This window comes from Symphalangus syndactylus, chromosome 21 (assembly GCF_028878055.3).
Source record: "Symphalangus syndactylus isolate Jambi chromosome 21, NHGRI_mSymSyn1-v2.1_pri, whole genome shotgun sequence".
NCBI classification, from domain to species: Eukaryota; Metazoa; Chordata; class Mammalia; order Primates; family Hylobatidae; genus Symphalangus; species Symphalangus syndactylus.
Window position 1 is genome coordinate 70,249,862 of NC_072443.2, and position 20,995 is coordinate 70,270,856.

Genomic DNA, 20,995 nt, shown 5'->3' on the forward strand with positions numbered 1-20,995 from the left:
GGATTATTTGAGGTCAGGAGTTCAAGACCAGCCTGGCCAATATGGTGAAACCCCACCTCTACTAAAAATACAAAAATTGGCCTGATGTGGTGGTGCATGCCTGTAGTCCCAGCTACTCAGAAGGCTGAGGCAAGAGAATCGCTTGAACCTGGGAGGTGGAGGTTGCAGTGAGCTGAGATCACACCACTGCACTCCAGCCTGGGTGACAGAGTGAGACTCTGTTTCAAAAAATAAAATAAGATATGAGGGCCTAAGCAGATGTGCTGAGCTTACGTAGCTTTTCAGAAACAAAAACTGCACTCACAGCTGCTGTTACGTATTTTTTACTTTGACATTTTTTGTGTGTGCATTCTGACATCTTTGAAGTTGCTTTTTTTCTTTGCTATGAAGACACAATTTTCATCCACCTCTTAACTCCTTCTTCAAGAACAAGTGGCCACTCACTAAATAGGGTTCAGACAAGCTGTTGAAAAGTCACCTTGACAAGGGTGAGGGTTCACGAGTGACTAAACCATTTCTTCAACAGACTGTGATTTGGGCTCTCTAGCCATGAATAGTATACAGGGCTTGTGGGAACAACTGTCCTACCAAAGGCAGAAAAAGCAATTCTTCTAGGTCTACAGCCTTGACCTTCTTGTGAGAGCCAACTTCTTTGTTCATATCAGACACTATTGTCTATCTGCTCACTACTGTACACCCAAAGCCCAGAAAAGTGCCTGGTGCAGAGCAGGCCCTCAGTATGTATCTGATGCTGAATTTATTCATCAGATATTTATGGAACATCAGAGGAGGAAGTTGGTGGGCATATACCACTGACTGAGGCCTGGTTCTTGCACTGGAAGAGGGCTCTCCAGGGAAGAACAGAGGGATGCAAACACAAAGTGACCATCCACGTGAATCGTGCCGTAAGGAGGCACCTGGGACAGTGTGCAGGGCACTGAGGAGGGTGGGACAGAGGAGGTGAGACTTAAGGGGCACCCTGAAGGTGATGGAGTTGAGCATTCCAGGCAGAGGTCATGGCCTATGTGTAGACGTGGAGGTGTGAAGGAACCTGACCCAGTTCATTCAGCACTGCCGGAAAACAGCACGCGTGTCCAGAGGACACAGATGAGGCTGGGCAGACTAAGAGAAGTTGGGTCCATGCACATGAGAAATTGGGCTGTGTCTTGAGCTTGATGGGTTTATTGGCTGTGTGTGTATTGTTAAGGACTATTCTAGCCCGGCGAACAGTAGCCACTGAAGGGAGGGTGGGGTTCCACCCGGGAAGAAGACAAGTTAGTGAATCTGTGTGATCCAGAAGAAAGATGGAAAGATCCCCAGGAAAGAAGAGCCAGCGGGCAGGTCTGAGAGATTTGAGAGAGGAAGAATCTATCCCATGACTGGCCGGTGCCTAACAAAGGGATGCCATTGCTCCACACAGACCTGTTTCCTCCTCAGTCCTGCCATCTCACTTCTTTCTGACATGACTCTTTCAGAAGTCTGTATGGCTGGACTGGAAGTTCATAGCATGGTGAGACCTGTGCTCATCATTACAATAGAGAAAACAAGGTTGTATTTCAGGTATCAGGCAAATAGACAATCCAGTCAGTATGCTGAAAATAATATGTTTGAATTAGATAGCTTATTCAGCAATTAAATAAATATAAGTTCATGTCTACATCTGCTGACTGTCTGTAGCACCCCGATGACCTACGGAGTTCAAAGAACGATTATGAGGGATATTCCCTGGGCACTTTAAGCCCTTTGTGTATATGCCTTGTCTATCTGTTTGTCTCATTTTGTGTTCCTTGGTGACCCCTCTTTGCACTTTATTTTTAATTTCCATGAAGGCAGGAAGAGGCAGGCGTCTGATGGTGCAGAGCACCCGAGAAGAGTGCCTTGTGCTCTGGTGAGCTTATTAGGCACTTTCCAGTGATGTGATTACTAACTTGAAAAAGACGTTAAGCATCTTCATCAAACAATGTGTGCCTTTGTGTGGCCAGTAGTTTTTTCATTTTTACTGGGACAGCTGTTCTCTCAAAAACAGTTCTATTATAAATAACTTGCAATCACTAACAGACTTTCTTTGCCCTTACACTGCCTCTGGGACGAGCTTTACTAAATGGTAGGGTGTGTATCATCAAGCAGGTGAACCTCCTTTTTTACACAATTGTGTGTTCCTTACTATAGGAAAGCAACATTTTGAAAATAAAACACCATTCTAAATGTCTAGATTATTTTCCAAAGTAAAGGGTACTTTAAATTAGATAAAAAAAAACACTTTGGTATGTCTTGTTTTAGGCATAATGGGTGCATGAGTGTTTTCCATTTTTTATTCCAAATAACACATACTAATCACAAGAATGGAAACCCAGCCATGAGTCGAATTTGTGTTAGTGTCCTTTCCATTCCTCTCCACATCCTGCAGTGTGAGGCTCTTAGACACCGGACTCACCAAAGTACCCTTGTAAGGCAGCTATTCTCAAAGTGAGGCCCAGGCACCCCTGGGGGTCCAGGACACTGGTTTCTGGGGATCTGTGGGGTCAAAAACATTTTCGTAAAAATACCGAGATGTTATACTGTCATTCTTTTATGAGCATGTAGTACAGTGGAGTTTTCTAGCAGTTGCATGACATATCACAAGCATTTGAATTCAGAAGCAAATGTGAAAATCTAGCTGTCTTCAATTACACTAGCCCTTAAAGAGCTTTTGGAAGATGTAAAACTATGCTGTCCTTCTCAAAAACTTCTGTTTTGGAAAATATAGTCACTTCATAAAAATGTTATTTATATTATTATGTAATGGGTTTGTTATTGCTATTTTAAAATGAATTAATAAATACTTTAAAATTCCTGATTATTTCTAATATGATAAACATTGCTTAATATAACCCATATAAACAACAGTCCTTGAGGTTCTCAGCAATTTTTTTTTTTAGATAGAGTCTTGCTCTGTCGCCAGGCTGGAGTGCAGTGGGCACCATCTTGGCTAACTGCAACCTCCACCTCACGGGTTCAAGCAATTCCCTTGCCTCAGCCTCCCAAGTACCTGGGACTACAGGTGTGCGCCACCACACCTGGCTAATTTTTTGTATTTTAGTAGAGACAGGGTTTCACCATGTTGGCCAGGATGGCCTCCATCTCCTGACCTCATGATCCGCCCACCTCAGCCTCCCAAAGTGCTGGGATTACAGGCATGAGCCACTGCACCCGGCCAGTTCTCAGTAATTTTTAAGAGTGAAGCAGTTCCTATGGCCAAAATGTTCGAGAGCCACTGCTCGGAAATACAGTGCCATATGCAATACAACTCTCCCAGCTTGTTACGGAGATTGGGAAGCTTTCTAACAAAGAGTAAAAGATGTGTAAAAGTTCCCTAATCATGTAGCTTAGGCCCATTTCTACTTTTATTTGTGGATGTGCAGGAAAAAGGTGAAGGATTACTTTGAAACCACAGAATATTATGAAAAACATAACTTAAAGGCCCTCAACTTTGGGGGAGGAGAGCCAGCCGTGATTGCAAGCCTTTTTTTGTGGGGACACCCAAGCACACTTTGTTTTCCTCTCCCTGCTGGTACTTGCCAATTGTGCTGTGATTGGTGGGTCTGTGAGACCGCACAGGTCATCCTTCATCTCTTCATGCAGCCAGTGAGTATGTTTTCCTGAGCACCTTCATGGGGCCTGGGCTGGTAGAAATTCAGACCCAGTCCCTGTCCTCAGGAAGCCAAAAGGCTCACACAGGGAAACAGTCAGCAAACACATAAGCATTAAGTGAACAGAATCATTACTGATTTTGGAAAGCGATGCAAAGGAAATGAACGGGGTGATATGACACAGTACTTTGGAAGATCTGAAAGTAAATTCATACAAGATACCTGGCAAAGGCTTTTGTAAGGAGGCTTCATTTGAGCGGAGATGAGGGTAGGGGGTTGGAAGGAAGGAGAAAGGAAGAGCGGTTCCAGCAGAGGGACCTGCAGAGGCCCTGCAGAAGGGCATGGCTTGCTGGCAGTGTGGTGACCACCAGAGTGGGTGAGCGATGATGGGTATGGAGACACTGATGGACAAAGGGGAGATTTTACAGAGCGTTGTAAGCGCTGGTGAAGAATTTGGGTTTCAATCCAAGAGTGATGGGAAGTGATCTGAGGGCTTTTCAGCAAACGGTGGGGTCATCCCTTTCTGCTTTGTAAAGACCAGCCTGGCAACTGTGTAGGGAATGAACTAGGGGAGAGAGGCAACTGGTGAGTAGGCAGGAGAGGAGGCAGAGAGCGCCCAGGAGGCTCTGGGCATCATCATTTAAGAATCCATGGTGTGGAAGGGCAGTAGGCAGAATGGACAGGTTTGAGATCTAATTTGGGGTAGAACAGACCAGACTCACTGATGGACCAAGGGTGGGGATGAGGCAAGGAGAGTGAAGAAACATGAGCTCTGTTTTTTATTAGAGCTGCTTTTGTTTTCTCAAATCATTGCAACAAAACTCTGCAAGGTAGTTAGCATCATACCTATTATCTAGAGATTAAGAGACCAAAGTGCCAATAACGTGCTCATGGGTCAATAGGGCCCTGCACAGCATCAGAACAAGTCAGCAATTACTGCAGCTGCCCCGCTCCATCTGTGGCCTCCTTTCCCTGGTGGCACGTTCCAGTTTACTGCTCCGGTCCAGGCAGTGACACCAGGTGAGCGCCTGGAAGGAAGGCTCCTCCCCTTCCAGCAAGTCAGGGCTGTTAGCTGGTGTGAGCCAAGTCACTGTGCCTCGTCTTCTGTGTCTGAGAAATGGGTCCAGAGGCATCTTTTGGCCATCAGCCCAAGTGGGATTTTATTGGGACTGGTTTATTCACGTCTCAGGTGTGTCTCGGCTCCCTGAGAAAGGGAGCATTATTCTTCAGGCCCCATGGCACGTCTCAGCAAGGGACGTGGGAGTCCTCCTCTGAGGCAGTTAAACCTTTGTAAAATGAAACCTTTGTAAAATGGTGAAGGCTCTGGAAGCAATTGTGAGAATTTTAAACATCGACCATTTTCATTGAGAAAAAGGTACCTGTGCATTTCGTTCAGGCAATGGGGCAATCATTTATTTAAAAACAAAGTTTTTAGAAAAGCTGTCAGGCTTACTCAGCAGGACAGAGGCTGAAGGAGGAAAGAAGCAAGGCAGCAAGAACCAGAATTCTTAAATGTTGTCTGTTCTCACCTCCCAGGTATAATCTGGCAGCTCTCTGCTTTCTTCACACACAGCTCGGGGCACAGCTTCAGAGGTCTAGGCGGGTATGGAACATCAGATACAGATCCGTAGTAACCAGTGACAATCAGCCCAGCCATATCATCTCTGAAATATCTGCAGCATCTGTATGGCTGAGGGGATGGCACGAAGCTGACTGCTTCTCTTCCTCCCAGTTAGTTGGGCAGCCCTTCAACAAATAACTTTCTGCTTTTGGAATTGAAAATGCATTTGGGAAATGATTATCTGCCTTCTCACCTGTAGGGCAGCCTCTCTCCTTATAACCCCTAGCTACTTTGCATACTCATGGATATATCCTGCAATTTAAAGTGTTATATTTTATTCATATGTGGAGTATTTTCCCTGCAACTTTGTAAAGCACTAAATATTACATGAACATTATTCAAAACATGTCCTTTCCATAAAGTCCGTTTATATGCCATCATTATCTGCAGCATTAAATACATTTTATATCATCAGAAATTTTATGATATATTTAAAAATGAATTTCTACTTAGCCGAAACACATTAGGGATTATCCTAACAGACCTTGCTAAAAATGCAGTCATGTTTATTTGTAACTGCCAGAAAATAGCGTGCAAAATTGTTAGTGTCTTTTATTATTCCCTACCACTGGAGCACTTGCTTGTTAATTAGAGAAATTTCAACTGTCATAGTTGGCAATTATAGCTTCTGTATCATTGTCTGTTATGAATAGTCAATGAGAGCTGATTAATATGCATGAGCAGCAGTATATATAGCGTGTGCATTGGACCACAATCCAGCTGCCAGAGTCACTCAGAGGAGGGAGTGGTGTGCGTGTATGTCTCTGTGTATGTGTGTGTGTGTGTGTGTGTGCACGCGCGTGCATGCATGCATGCTGTGAGGGGAGGAAGGGAAGCGTGGAGGGGGGAGAGAGTTGTTGTCTAGCATCTGAGAGCAGCACCAATGTGAAGCATTGCAATCGCCTGACTCACCTGAGGCTCTCCAAGGATACCTTCAATGCCTGCACTGTAAGGGAGCTGCTTTTCCCGGGTGCTGGCGAGGACGGAAGCCTTCCTTTGACGTTTTTCTAAACATGGGATGCAGTTTGTGCAGCCTGCAGAAGCAAGAGGAGCAGTACAAATTACTCTATGAAGTTTGTCAGGTAACACCCTGCATTTTATTCCGTAGAAGTGCATAGGCACCCACCTGGCCAAGTGTAACTTCTAGGAAAGGTAGTGGGGATTTTTATGTGTGTTTTTGTGCGTATTTTGTGTTCTGAAAGAGGCAGCCTTTCTGACTTTTTTGTGTATTTTCTCTAAAGTCTGTTATAAAATTTTCCATCCAGTGGCAGTTTGGTGCCTGCATTTAAAAATATAAATAGATGTTGATGGTCATAAAATGTGTTTCAAGCAGTCTTGTCATAAGGCTCCTTCACAACTGACCTCTCTCCAGACTGTCGAACTCAAAGGGTCAAAGAGTGGTCATGCACGCTTTGAACAAGTTAGAGAAGACGTGGATGATGATTAATGCTTGCAAGGTTTTGTCTGTGTTTACAAATAGTTATAAGGTGCTCCTTTCAGTACAGGCTAAGCCCTCTGCTGACTTGGTTCTTTTAGCAATTCTTGTAGTGGGACATATGGTTCAAATTGGTACTTCTCACTTGCCATTTCTGTATCTCTGTCTGTGAAATTTTTAAGAACTTCAAAAGCAAGTGACTTGATCTTGGGTGCTGTCATTCACATCAGATGACTTGTATCTTCTAAGTCATTGTGAGCAACATGAAAATTTCAGTTGAGATGAAATGGGATATTTATTATACAACCCAGATAATTTATCTTACATCTTTGTCAAATGTTTTATTTTTAAATATTCAAGTCCTACTCCCAACTAGGAGGTTTTAATACTGCTATTGGTAACCTACCTTGGCAGGTAAGGATTTTCTCCTAAAATCATTCTTCAAATTTGTCTTGGCAATAATGAAAAAAAAATCATAATCCAGCTAAGGCTTTCTTTTTAGATAAGCATTTTAGAAGAAGGTTGTTATAGCAAGTGAGAAGCAAAGGGTGTGTGTTTCTTGATTTATAACAATCAGTGGCATATTAGTATATTTTTTAAAGAGCCAGACTTTTTAAAAAAGAATTTGATTCTCCCTCAGTTGAGTGTCATTTTTTGCTTAGGCCACCAGGGGGTGATATGTTTAAAGAGACACAGTGAGACGTGGCAAAAGGTGGGTTGGCTGCCTCTCTGGACAAAACCTAAAGATAAAATGACCCTGGGTGAACAAAAAGTGTCTCTCTGTCTGTCTGCCTTCCCCACTGAGACAGCGAAAGGGTCAAAACAAAGCTTTTGAGGCTTGGCACTCTTCTTAGGCAAAGGGTACATATCTTACAAAAAACAAGCATCTTAAATAAGTCTTGGGAATAAATACATTTCTGACCTGTGACTTCACACTTAGGACTGCACTGGACTTAAGTCTTTTTCAAAGCATTTGGGAGACATGTTAAAGATCTTGGGCAAAAGCGCTGTCACCACTGGCGATCTGGCCCCCATCCCTTGTGTGATCATGTGGTGAGTTGTAGTCCTCAGTTTGCCAAGTTATCCCACTCAGTGAGCTGGGGAGTTCTCAGTGAGTCCAGCACGCAGGCAGGAAACAAGTGGAACAGCAGACGCCGTCATTCGGGCAAGGGGGTTGTGTTACAGACTTCTGCCGCTATATTTGAAATAGCTCAACATAGTAAGTCAAAAGGTAGTTTTTAAAATTTGCCTTTTAAAAATGTTTTGCTTTTTACCATCAATGCACATAAAATATCATTCAGCAGTCACAGTTGTGGATGTATTAATTACACTGGCACCCTCCAAAAAGTAACTCTACTACATCTCTGGCAAATCTAAGTGAACCTGCCTTTTATTCTTCTGTATTATTTGTGCTCAGTCCCCCTAGCCCCACCCCCAAACACACAGACACAACTGCCCCCAAAAGAGGGAGCCTGGATTCTGTTGTTTGTTTTTTACTAGGTGAATTTATGTGGAAATATTTCTGGCTGAAGCGTTGCTCAGTAAATTGCTGATAAATGACTTCCATCTGGAATATACTTGGTCAGCAATTTAGGAAGCCATGCAGATTTATTTTCAAGAAACTCAAACTACTTTTCAGACCCATTACCCTTGTGCCAACTAAGTAAAATCCCCCCTGCTCCTATTCTTTGGGAGTCCTGAACCGTAGCATAAAGGAATTCACAAAACACTTGCAGGAATTAATAATTGCATTCTCGCTCTTATTATGCAAAGCCTTATTAGAGCAGAGAAATTAAGGTTTCCATAAATTACAGTTCCAGAAGGTCCGGTGCGTCTGGCTTCAGTAAGCCCTCGTAACAGCAGCACAAAGAGGATCAAATATTCCAGGGCTCAGACTTTATCCTTTCCTCATCCAGAGATAATTCAAAGAGATGCTCTTCATTAGGGCCATTGGCAAGCTGCCTACAGTTTCTTTTTGGGGGCTGTTGTGAGCTTAATGATGCAGAACAATGGCTTTGCCTCTTGTTGCACACATACCTCATTGTACCTTTAATCACGTTAGAAAAACAACACTACCACATAAAGTTGCCTGGTCACTAAAGGGCATTGCAAAGAGTGCAGACGCATCAGTGATTGGGGCCATGCATTAAAAGATGCACCAAGACATTTAGGGACACTCAAACACTTCTACGAGGAGGAAGCCTCCTGCCTACCTGGGGTTGTAAGGTCAGGTCAGGCAAGTATAGCAGTTCTTTATGCTTTTATGTTAACTGTGGTGTCCAGGTGGTGGGGGTTGCAGGGCAGTGTGAAACATCAAGACAGGGCCTCTGCCTACCAGAAATTTGAAATGTAACAGTTCCTTCATGATTTGGAAAATTTTAGCCTGTCTTGAGTACCTTTGAGTACTCAGAAGCACTATTAAGGTGAAAGGACAGGGAAGTAAGGAAGATGCTTTAAGGTTATCAAGGAGTACAGTCTCCTACTTGGATAAATTAATTGGCACAGGAGATCTCATGTTCTGGGAGTAATGGGATAGGGAGCCTCACAGCTCTTGGGCTGTGGCTGGAATCCAGCTAAGGGTGGTTACCAGGTGATGGGGCCAGGGAGTGGGAGTTGGGGGTGTAAGAATGGGAAAGTCTGTGGCTCTGTGGGTTTGATGCCAGTGACTCCAGCACAGGCTAAGCACCAGCCTTGTTTGTAGCCGTGTACTGTCAGGTCAAGGGGACAGCCAGTCTGTGGATGCTTTGAGGAGGGTCTTCCAATGGAGGCCAGGAAGTGGGGAACAGAGTGGCACCCCAGCCAGTATCATTTATTCCCTCCACCTCTTCTAACATCGACCACAGACTCTTTGTAAAATGGTGACCTTTGCTAATTTGATGAGGCAACAAGGAAATAATTCTGATTGGGAGTTAAGCTTCAAACTAGAAATTAAGAGTAGCACATTGTCCTAAAGTCTGCATGCACATTTTCAAGATAAGGAAAACTTATCTATAGTCAAAGGACTATTCATTACCGACAGCCACAGCATTATTTATTGTGCACTTACTATGTGCCAGTGCAATACTAAGTGTCAACTGTGCATTTTCCCATCAGATCTGCACACAAGCATGAAGAGATAGGTGATACTGTCATCCCTATTTCAAAGAGAAGAAACTGACATACAAAGGAATTATAGTGGGACTGGGAGTCAGATCCGCACTATAATTCCCACGTCTGTGAATTCTTTTCTTGTATAAATCATTTTCCAGCAGTGTCAATGAATGAATGATGATCAACTTTATAGGGAACCTGCGGGTCAGTTTCCAAAAATAATGCTTGCCTTTGTGGGGCTTACATAAAGACCTTGCAGTCTCAGACAGGCCCAGGTGCTACGTGGTACCTCCTGAGAAAGGTTCCTACGGGGTTTCTGGTCCTTCATACCTGGAAAGGGTGGTGTGCAGAGAAAAATGAGCTCCAGAGTAACACAAAGTTCCCACTGGCTCATCAGGCAACCTGAAGAATGGATGATTTGAGAACGCTCATGTCCTTTTGCCGCTCAGTAATAACAGGAAACATCACATAAGATTAATTTGTGCCTCTTATGCCACTTGAAGTTGTTAGCTTTGAGAAGCAAAAACTTTACCACTAACTGTGACTTGCCAGAAAACTATAGATCTGATACAGGTTTGTGACCCTTTATACATCAATCTCGTAGCCAGCTGGATAGAAAAACACAGATTTCCAAAGTAAATACTAATCAGAATCAAGTTTATGGAGAAGTCTGGAAACTTGACTTTACACAATCCTGCTTGCATATTTAATTAGCTAGATGTAGTACTCAGATGAGTTTACTGCTGTAGAGCAAAGCGACTCTGCATCAGCTGGGAGTCAGATGGGTCACGGTTCGATTAAGTATGGACCCAATTAATGACGGTTAATTGGATGAACATAAACTTGACCTCCACACAGCAGTTTTGAACCTGGCAAAATTTTCCTGCAAGCAGGAGTGTGTTTGCTTAAACAGCCTATTAATTCTAAAAGCTTTGCTTTAGAAGCAGCTTTACATTCTGAATTCATTTAGGCGAAGTAGGTATGGAAAAAGAAAGCTCATCTTGGCTGGGCATGGAGGCTCACGCCCTATAATCCCAGCACTTTGGGAGGCTGAGGTGGGAGGATTGCTTGAGCGCAGGAGTTCAGGAATGGCCAGGGCAACTTGATGAGATCCCGTTGCTACAAAAGAAAAAAAGAAAGAAATTTAACTTAGCCAGGCATGATGGGGCATGCCTGTAGTCCCAGCTACTCAGGAGGCTGAGGTGAGAGGATCACTTGAGCTTAGGAGTTGGAGGCTGTAGTGAACTATGCTGGTGCCACTGCATTCCAGCCTGAGTGACAGTGACAGAGCAAGACCCCTTCTCTGGGGGAAAAAAAAAACAAGCCCATCTTCTCCTCCTCCCACCTTGAGAAACAGGGCCCTTTATTGAATATGGGGCCAGCATATGGCTGAGAAAGTCACTTTTTAATACATGGCCATTATTTGTCACTAACTGTTGTTTTCTTGTCAATTAACAATGGATTATAAACCACTTTTATGTTGATTCTGGAAAGAAACAACCTAGGGTGGGACCAGAGATTACCTCTCTTCTTTCTGTTTGTCTCCTCTTAAGACACAAAGCTTTAGAGGACCATAAAGGAGTTTTCCTTCCTTTCCCTTAGGACTAGGGCCTGATACCCACCATCCTAGCTTAGGTGTCTTTCTGAAGTGTTCCCAAGATACCCTGCCCTTCCTTCCACCTTGTTTCCATATATATGTTAATTTGGCCTCCCATGTTACACTGTAAACTAGGAAGTCTCATCACCACTGTTACTCTCAGCACATGGCTGGTTGAATAAGTTGGATTTTGTAGTGTTTGTTAGGAAGAGTGAGGAGCAAGAAAAGAAGAATACAGATTAGGAATTTAGAAAGAGAACTAGGTGTTGAATGAAATGACCATGGTTTGGACCAAGGAGGTGAGGATGTGGAACAGAGGGGACACAAGACATTCATTTTTCATTCATTCAGCCAACATGTTCACGCAACCCACCAAGTGCTGAGAACTGAGGTGATCACCCACTTGCTCACTGGCTCCCCAGTGCCCTTGGAATTCAGTGAATTAACTGTGGCTTACAGAGCCCTGTGAGATCCAGCCTCTTCTGACGTCTCCCATAAACCTCCTGCCCTGCTCATCTACCCTGGTCCTGCAGGCCTCCTTTCAAGACCCAGAACCCACCTTATTCCTTCCTTCTCAAGACTTTGCAACTGGCTGTTCCTTTCTGCCTGCAAGTTATTTCAGCAATTCATCTTTGAGCTCAGCTTAAATATCCTTCTCCCTGGAGGCCTTACCTGACCTAAGAAAATCCCCCCACCCACTCTAACCTCTCTGTGCACTGTTGATTTCACTCCTGCACTTTGTTGACTTGCTTATCACCTGTTTTCAACCCCAACCTCCTAGACAAATGTCCCCCATGAAGGTAGGGATTTTGCGTCGTTCTCTGTGAAACCCCAGGTCCTGGCACATGACTAGTAACTGTTCAGGATGTGTTTACCAGATTAACTTCTGAGTGAGAAATGTGTCAAGTGGATCCCACTTTGGTTTGGGAAGGGTTTTACCCTGACAGATGAGTCCATATCCCCGGTCTCTAATGGTTTCCACAGATAGAGCTGCATGTTGCCATGAGGCAGGTGATACGGGGTCACAAGGGAGAAGACAGCCCCTCTCTCTGTGTTGCTGTCACCCACCTGCCATGGCATGCAGAAGGAAACATATGGAACAGTGAAAAAATCCAGCTTTAATAAATGAGTTCTCTTGTGTTCATTAATAATGCAGGAAGAGGTCATGGTTAAATGTGGGCAGCCAGGGGCTGGTGGGTAATGCACAAAAGAATACCATCAGCAGTTCGGGGTGAAGGCACAGCAGAGCCACACTAACCCTCCTGCATTCTCCGACCAGTGTGGGATTAAGCAGGGAACAGCCTTCATTCTCTAAAGCCCACAAAGCCAGTTTCTAGCAGTGCCACCGTCATTTATGTGACAGGTATCATATCGTTGGTATAATGTAGTTGAGCTGTGCTGCAGAACAGCTGGTGCTGCCCTGAGAGATGTCAGGAATTAATGTGTCCTGCCTAGAGTGACCTGTTTGCCTACTTGTTCATCAAGGGCGTTTTGAGTTGTGTGTTCATTGGTGAACTTCAGGGAAAGGATCCCTTTTCCATCTACTAATTGCCTGCCTCATGGGATAATTTTTTTTTTCCAAATATATTTGATGATATTCATCAGCTTGTGATAAAGAATATGCCAAAATTGTGCGGAAGTGAAAGAATATTATTGGCACTAATGTTCAGTTGTGTTGCATGCTGGTCTTGATTTGAGTGGCAGTAGGAAGCAAGGACAGCTTTTGACTGTGAAAGAGTCTCTGGAAGTTTAAGTCATTAGTTCTCAGAGTAGGGTCCTGGCCCAGCAGCAGCAGCATCACCTGGGAACGTGTTTGTTAGAAATGCATTTTCTCAGGCCCCGCCCCAGAGCTACTGAATCAGAGACTCTAGGGTGGGGCCCAGCAATTTGTTTCACAAGGGCTCCAGGTGGGTTTGGCGCAAGTTCACGTTTGGGAGCCTCTGTTCTATATTAAATCAAAAATGCTGGAAGAGGGAGGACTGCTAGGTGACCTAAGCCTTCTGACAGATTTTCTTGAGTCTTTGTCGGATGAGTAGGCAGCAAACAAGTCACATCTCAGACACTTAGATGTGGATCAAAAATTTAGCCATCTGTTGGTTAATACCAAAAATAAATTGTTTTGTTTGAGAACTTTTTTCAAGCAAATAGTTCTGTAATATCTAGTTTACAAGTAGAAAATTGAAGGTTATTGAAGTTTTGTCTGTAAAGGAGAGAGAATATATAAAATTTTCAGATACATCTGATACTAATCAGCTTGTGATAAAGAATAAGCTGAAATAGTGCAGAAGTGAAAGAATATTATTGGCACCAGTATTCAGTTTGTGTTGTACACTGGTCTTGATTTGAGTGGCAGTAGGAAATAAGGACAGCGTTTCTGACTGTGGAAGAGTCTCTGGAAGTTGCTGTATATGCATTATAAATATTATGTATACATTATATACATAATGTATACATATGCATGTGTATATATATCTCACCATATTCTTTCTCTGAATCACTCCAGGCTCCAACATTATGCTATATCCTCCTAAAGTAGACACCCCCCACTCCTACAAATAGTCCCTTCCCAGTAGTAAATAAGAAAGTAACCTGATTAATTTCCAGTAATGTGAATGATGATGGGTAGAATTCTCCTGCCAGAAGAGAATGGATTTTTAAGAAGAACCTTATTACCCAAATGAATCCGAATTGGCAGAATTCTTGTGGAAATAAGTTTGAGCAGGGGCCTCTTTCTGATGAGAGCTATATAGCTATCACCATAATGACAGGTCATGATTTATAGACACCATATCTGGGGGGCTTTCAGGTTACAGCCTGTCAATTAAACCACATCGATTGGTCAATCTTTAGTGTACATTTCTAGAAGTAGATTTTTTTGTATCTGAGGATGACCATTTTTAAAATTCTTAATAAAGATGGCCCCCAAATGAGTCTGTCTGTGTAATGCCCACCAGTGTATAAGTATCCGCCTTACCTCGCTCTTCACCCCAGTACTCACTGGGTAAGAAGGAGATTCTCTTTTTTTTTTTTTTTTTTTTTTTCTTGTTTGCTTCTTTGGTGTTCAGCTTGTCAAGGTGACAGACTGGTAAAGGATGGAATCCTGTTTTTAACTCGCAGGCTTATATCAGTCTCAAGGTAGAAAAATTCCACTAGGGCAGTGGTTCTCAAACTTGAACTGGCATCAGAATCACCAGGAGGGCTTGGTTAAACACTGTGTGCCTGCCTTACCCCTAGACTTTAGATGCTTCTGGCCTGGGGATCACCCTTTGAAATCTGCTCTAGGAGAATCATTATTATATAAGACTGATGATGGCCGGGCACGGTGGCTCATGCCTGTAATCCCAGCACTTTGGGAGGCAGAGGCAGGTGGATCACAAGGTCAGGAGATCAAGACCATCCTGGATAAATGGTGAAACCCCATCTCTACTAAAAATACAAAAAAAAAAAAAAAAAAAAAAAAAAATTAGCCGGGCGTGGTGGCAGGCACCTGTGGTCCCAATTACTTGGGAGGCTGAGGCAAGAGAATGGCGGGAACCCAGGAGGTGGAGCTTGCAGTGATCTGAGATCGTGCCACTGCACTCCAGCCTGGGCAACAGAGTGTGACTCCGTCTCAAAAAAAAAAAATAAATAAATAAATAAATAAATAAAAGACTAATGGATGAGTGGATGAGTGAAAGGATGTGGGAAGAGAGGGCATTTATGTGCCTCTTCAGTTCCACTTGTGTCAAATTGCTTTCCATCATTATGGTAGAGAAGTTCATGTTGCTTCACATCCCTGCCAACACTTGGTATTGTCTGACTTCATTTTCCAATATAGTGAATATGAAGTGGTATCTCACTGTGGCTTAAATTTGCTTCACCCTGATTATGAAGTTGAGTATATATTTATGTATATTGGCCATTTTTTAGTTTCTCCTTTGTGTGTAAAGTGCCTGCTCCAACTTTTTGCCCATTTCTCTGTTGGATTTTTCCTCTTCTTCCCTGGTTGTAGGATTTTGGAAAAACATAGTCTGGATACTCAACCCCTTAGATGTAAGTGTTGCAGACATCTCCCAGTTTGTATCTTGTCTTTGCATATTCTCTTTTTTTTTTTTTTTTTTTTTTTTGAGACACAGTCTCACTCTGTCTCCCAGGCTGGAGTGCAGTGGCGTGATCTCGGCTCACTGCAAGCTCTGGCCTCCCGGGTTCATGCCATTCTCCTGCCTCAGCCTCCCAAGTAGCTGGGACTACAGACACCCACCACAACGCCTGGCTATTTTATATATATATATATATATATATATATATATATATATATATATATAAAATATATATATATATAAAATATATATATATAAAATATATATATAAATATATATATATAAATATATATATATAAAAATATATATATATATAAAATATATATATATTTAGTAGAGACGGGGGTTTCACCATATTAGCCAGGATGGTCTCGATCTCCTGACCTCGTGATCCACCCGCCTCGGCCTCGCAAAGTGCTGGGATTACAGGTGTGAGCCACCCCGCCCAGCGTGCATATTCTTTATGATGTTTTCTAATGAACCAAATCTCTTAATTTCATATAGTCAAATATATCCCTTTTCTTTTGGTTTGTGCTTGTTGAATCTTTGCTAGGAAATGTGTTTTCTCTCTCTCAGTCATAAAGATATTTACTAATATTTTCCTCCTAAAGTTTTATATAAATTTTGTCTATCACAGTTACTTTTTTATATATGATAAGATGTTAGAGTCCAACTTCATTTTGTATAAATACAGATTTTCTGGTATATCTTATAGACAAGCCCATCTCTTCCTCATCATGGGGAAATGCCAGTTTCCCTCTGTGGTTGGTAGGTTTACAGGCATTCATTGTAACATTCTTTGTAATTCCATACATATATCTTAGAAATTTTAAAATTCGACATTTAAGAAAATATTAAGAGGAGACCCAAGAATAAATATCTTGTATTAAAAGCCTCCACTACCCCAAATTCTGAAGGAAAGTAAATCAGAAATAGTAATAAGGGGAAGACGGAGTTGGCTGGCTGTAAACATCTTTACAAAAAGTACAAAAAGTCGCTTTTAAAGCATTCTTCATCTGTAAAAACATTTTCTCAAACTGTAACATTTGTTGTAAAAGAAGAAAAGACACATCTGTAAGACTACAGTTAGAACTAATGTTTTTATAAACACATTTCCTAAGTTTACATGTTTCTAGCTAAAGAAGTCTTAAGCAAAAAGTTTATCTTCTTTTGTGAACAAACAACACATGAACCAAATATGGCAAACAAACGCTTACTATTCACAGCACTAAACCAGTGAAAACAGAGGTAATTTGTCAGACATCTGGGAGAATAACAGTTTTCTCCCAGTGCGTTAAGCAGTTTACCATAACACAGACACATTCCTGTTTTGCCACACATGACAGTTATTCCCCTCCCTTGCCCAAAGTGTCAGCGGTTGTGGCACATAACATTAGAAGTGATGTGCATTTTAATAAAGTAAAACTCTAAAGAATATGAACAAATTTTCCTTCATCAAGCAGCTGTTTTCTATTTTGGGAGTCTCAAAACAGAGAAATTACTATCCTTCATAACAATATTTCAGTTAGCAGCGGGAGATGAAAAGCAGCAGCTATTTCCCCTCAGAATCACAATGGTATTTTATATTCAAGATTAAGTTTCTTTTATCTAGTTAGGAGATGACTGGCAGGAATAACTTGTAATGCACATACTGTACATTTTATATACTAGTTACTATATGTTGCAGCTAACTGCATCCATTGATGTGTTCCTGTTTGGACTAATTCCTTAATAAGAGATACCTCTGTTTCCTTTGCTTGGTATTTTCTCCTTTTTATTTCTCTCTCTGGCAACTTTCTAAATCCAAGATTTGTAGCATTGGACTGAGTATCTGGAAATTTCCCAGTATTTAAAGTTTGATATGTTTAGCATGTCTGTCTAATCTCTCCCTTCCCAGTTAAATTAACTTTAACATTTTGTTCCATGTTGCGCCATGGTGTGGCTGTTCCCCAAAGAGGAAAGGGAGGGAGTCAACCACCACTGAGAAATTGACCAAAAGGGTCCATGCATCCTTTTTCTCAAAGTTGTCTATGAAGTCTCAGAACCAACTCTACTCCATATCCAACCAGGGTTAAGAAAGCCAGGGGAGGGAGGACACAGTTCCAGTGTTGTATTATTTATCCTTGAATTAACAAGTGACAACCCAAATTAATATTTCAGTGATTTTTTTTCCTGTCCTCATAAAAACAAAGATAAATAGCTTTTGAGTGTTTCTTACCCTGCACAGGCTTTAAATGCATGAGTTATATACAAAAGCTCATTTATTTCTCACACAGCCCCTTAAAAGTATAGATACTGTTATTATTTCCATTTCACAGATGAGACAGCTGAGGGTTAAGTAGTTGACAAAGCAGCCTGGAGTCACACAGCTGGTAAGTTGCAGAGACAAGATCATAGCACAGGACTGTCTGACTTCAGTGACTTTGGGCAGGCTCCCTCACTCATCCCGTCACTCATTCCATTAACAGACATTAGTGGGCATCTCCCTGTAGTGTTCCTAGAGGAATGTTCCAGTGTAGTACAATGGAAAGGAAAGTCCCTGCCCTCAAGGGGCTTACATTCTAGACAGAGATGGGGTCAGAAGTTAAATACTACACTGTTGAGAGTATAATTACAATATGGGGTAAAGGCTCTAAAGGAATGTGGTTCTACTGCAGAAACATCATATAAAGACCCAAACAAGAAACTCTGCCCAGTTTTCTTCTCTGTAAAATGGAGGTACTTGGCCAGGCACGGTGGCTTACGTCTGTAATCCTAGCACTATGGGAGGCCGAGGCGGGCAGATCACGAGGTCAGGGGATCGAGACCATTCTGGCCAACATGGTGAAACCCCATTTCTATTAAAAATACAAAAAAAAGAGCTGGGCATGGTAGCACAAACCTGTAGTCCCAGCTACTTGGGAGGCTGAGGCAGGAGAATCGCTTGAACCTGGGAGGCGGAGGTTGCAGTGAGCCGAGATTGTGCCACTGCACTCCAGCCTGGCAACAGAGCAAGACTGTGTCTCGAAAAAAAAAAAAAAATTGAAGTGGTTTTGTTGCTTTAGCAGTTAAATTGAGGTATCAAGGTGATATCTTGCTCAAGTGGAAGTTCATCCTGTTTTGTTAAAGCAGGAGAAGGATTCCATTTGCAAGTTACCACAGTCTAGAACCACCTGATTGTCTTAAAGGCAGCATTTACTGAGTGCCTACTATGTTCTCTGGGTCATATACTGTGCTGAGGGAGAGGTTAAAATAGCCACTTGCTCACAGTGTTCATGTCCTACTTCAGAGGACCTCCCTCTCCCTCAGAGCCTGAGTTGTAAAAGGGGAAGGCTCGGGTTCTTTTTATGGCTCTGCCATTGAGTGACCCTGGAACAGTCTCTGGGCCTCTCTGAACCTTAGACTCTTCTTCTGAAGCTCAGGAATATGAGCTGTTTCTCCTAGGGTGTTAGGAGTGTCCAGGTGAGCTTTAATGTGTGTGTGAGTGTATCTGGAACCTATATGGCATGGTGTAGGCTCTGTATGTGGGCATATAGTCAGCACTTCATATCTATGGGTTCTTCATCTGTGGATTCAACCAATTGAGGATCAAAAATATTTGGAAAAAATAATTCCACAAAGTTCCAAACAGCAAAACTTGAATTTGCCACATGCCAGTACTATGTTGAATTCCCATGATGTAGGCATTGTATTAGGTATTATAAATAATGTAGAGATGATGTAAAATATATGGGAGGATGTAGTTGGTATACCAAGCCTACAATAGCAATTAGGACAAGTATCTGGCCATGTGATTTAAACTATATGGGAGGATGCAAATACTCTGTGTGCCATTTTATATCAGGAACTTGAGAATTCATAGATTTGGGAGGATACTGGAGCCAATATCTCATGGATATGGGGAGATGACGCTATTGTCTAATAAGCCAATCTAGGGGTTGAAGGAAAAAGCCAGCATTTCTAGAGAAGGTGGGGGCAGCCAGGCTTCCAAAATTGGGTCAAAGAGGGTCATCGTTATGGGTTGAAAGTCTGTTGGGGGACAGTTAAAATGATGGGAATAGATCCAGAAAGGTCAACTTATGTGGACGTCTTCGGGATTATTGGCCCTACGTCATTTTCTTTAAAGGAACAGCGGAGAATAAGGCTTTCAGCAGAAGTATGTAAGGCCAAAGCTTCTTAAAAACAATATGCAGCGGTGGAAATATGCAGTACTTTTAGAGAAAATTCTTAGATTCAGTATTTGTTCAGCAGGATATTTATTGGACACCTCCAGTGTGCCAAGTAGGGGCATCCACTGGCGGGACTGCAGTGGTCCAACTAACAAGGTCGTGGTCTTAGATGGAGGAAAACATCCACCAAGTTTTATCACACAGATGAAAATGCACCAAGAGCCAGTACTTGGGGTGGCCAGTGCCAAGTGCAAGGGGAACAAAACAGAGGATGGGACCCAGTTACGATGGCCAGGCTGGGCTTCCTGAGTCATCTGAATATGGAGCAGTGTCAGCCAGGCAGAGGCTCCAAGACAGAGGAGTCATGGATTTCTAGGAAAAGCATTTCACTGGTAATACTTTAATGTGCATCTGTCTCCTACACGGTCTCGTATCCAGAGAGGGCCGTGTTTCTAAGGGGCTGTCCCGAGTTTGACACATATTCCTGGAGCTAAAGCAAGTGAAAACACTTAGGAAAGTATGAAAGCTCTGTGTGGATGGTGGTGTATGACTCTGCAATGTATATTTTAAAGAAGAAATGTTTTGGAAAGTCATTAAAAATATTAACCACATCCTCTTCCAAACTAAAAAGCTGATGAAGGAAACATACTTTCCAATTACACATTTAAAAACATATATGTTTATATCAATGAAAGATAGCCTATGTTAGACCCAGATATAGTTGATATGCCAAGCCTACGATAGCAATTAGGACAAGTATATGGCCAGAAATGTCCTCTGGACATACTCAGCGGATGGTACCACTGCAAAACACGTTTTTCAGTGAGCTCATCTGTAAGGCACGATGAAATGAGGTCAAAGAAAAGCTTAGAGAGCTTCATACTCATGGTTTTAAACTCAACTGAGAAAAGATTTAAAGGAAAAAATCCCTGACCCAAACAAAAGCAGGGGGAAACTTAGTGTTGCCTAAAGCAACTAAAGAAAAACACCACGTTCTCCCTGTGGCTTCTCTCTGCCATTCCGTGTGCGGGGGATCCATATTTTTGCCTCCAGCGAGCTCATTTCTGTTTCTCAGACCCACACACCATTTTGCTGAGACAAAGCTGCAAGTGCATTTCCACCCAGCTGGGCACACTTGCTAACTACACTGATGCATCAGAACTATAAATGTCACCCCCGTCATCTCCTTCTACCCTCTGATAACTCTACTCTTTAAAAATTTGTTAACATCCTTTTTCCAGCCTTATGTTTGACATAATCAATGTCATGTACATGAACTCCCCTCTGTCTCTCTCTGAAAAACCCCTACGTTTCCTCAAGTTCTAATTGCATTATCAAGTGTTTTGTTTGGTTCATTAATTCCTTCCCAGATGATTTGCTCCTGGTAGGTTTCTAG

General features: G+C 42.4%; 1 protein-coding gene across 5 annotated transcripts in view; it reads left to right on the top strand.

Annotated features, from left to right (window-relative positions):
* Positions 1–20,995, top strand: part of PDZRN3 (PDZ domain containing ring finger 3) — a 243,732-nt gene that overhangs the window by 185,702 nt on the left and 37,035 nt on the right. The window contains exon 1 of one of the 5 annotated variants that reach the window (XM_055259308.2): positions 5,953–6,332. The exons of the other annotated variants lie outside the window; for them this stretch is intronic. Coding sequence (XP_055115283.1) covers positions 6,264–6,332 — 69 coding nt within the window. The 5' untranslated portion in view covers positions 5,953–6,263. Of the gene's footprint in view, positions 1–5,952; positions 6,333–20,995 lie in introns of those variants that run through there. 5 annotated transcript variants of the gene reach the window in all.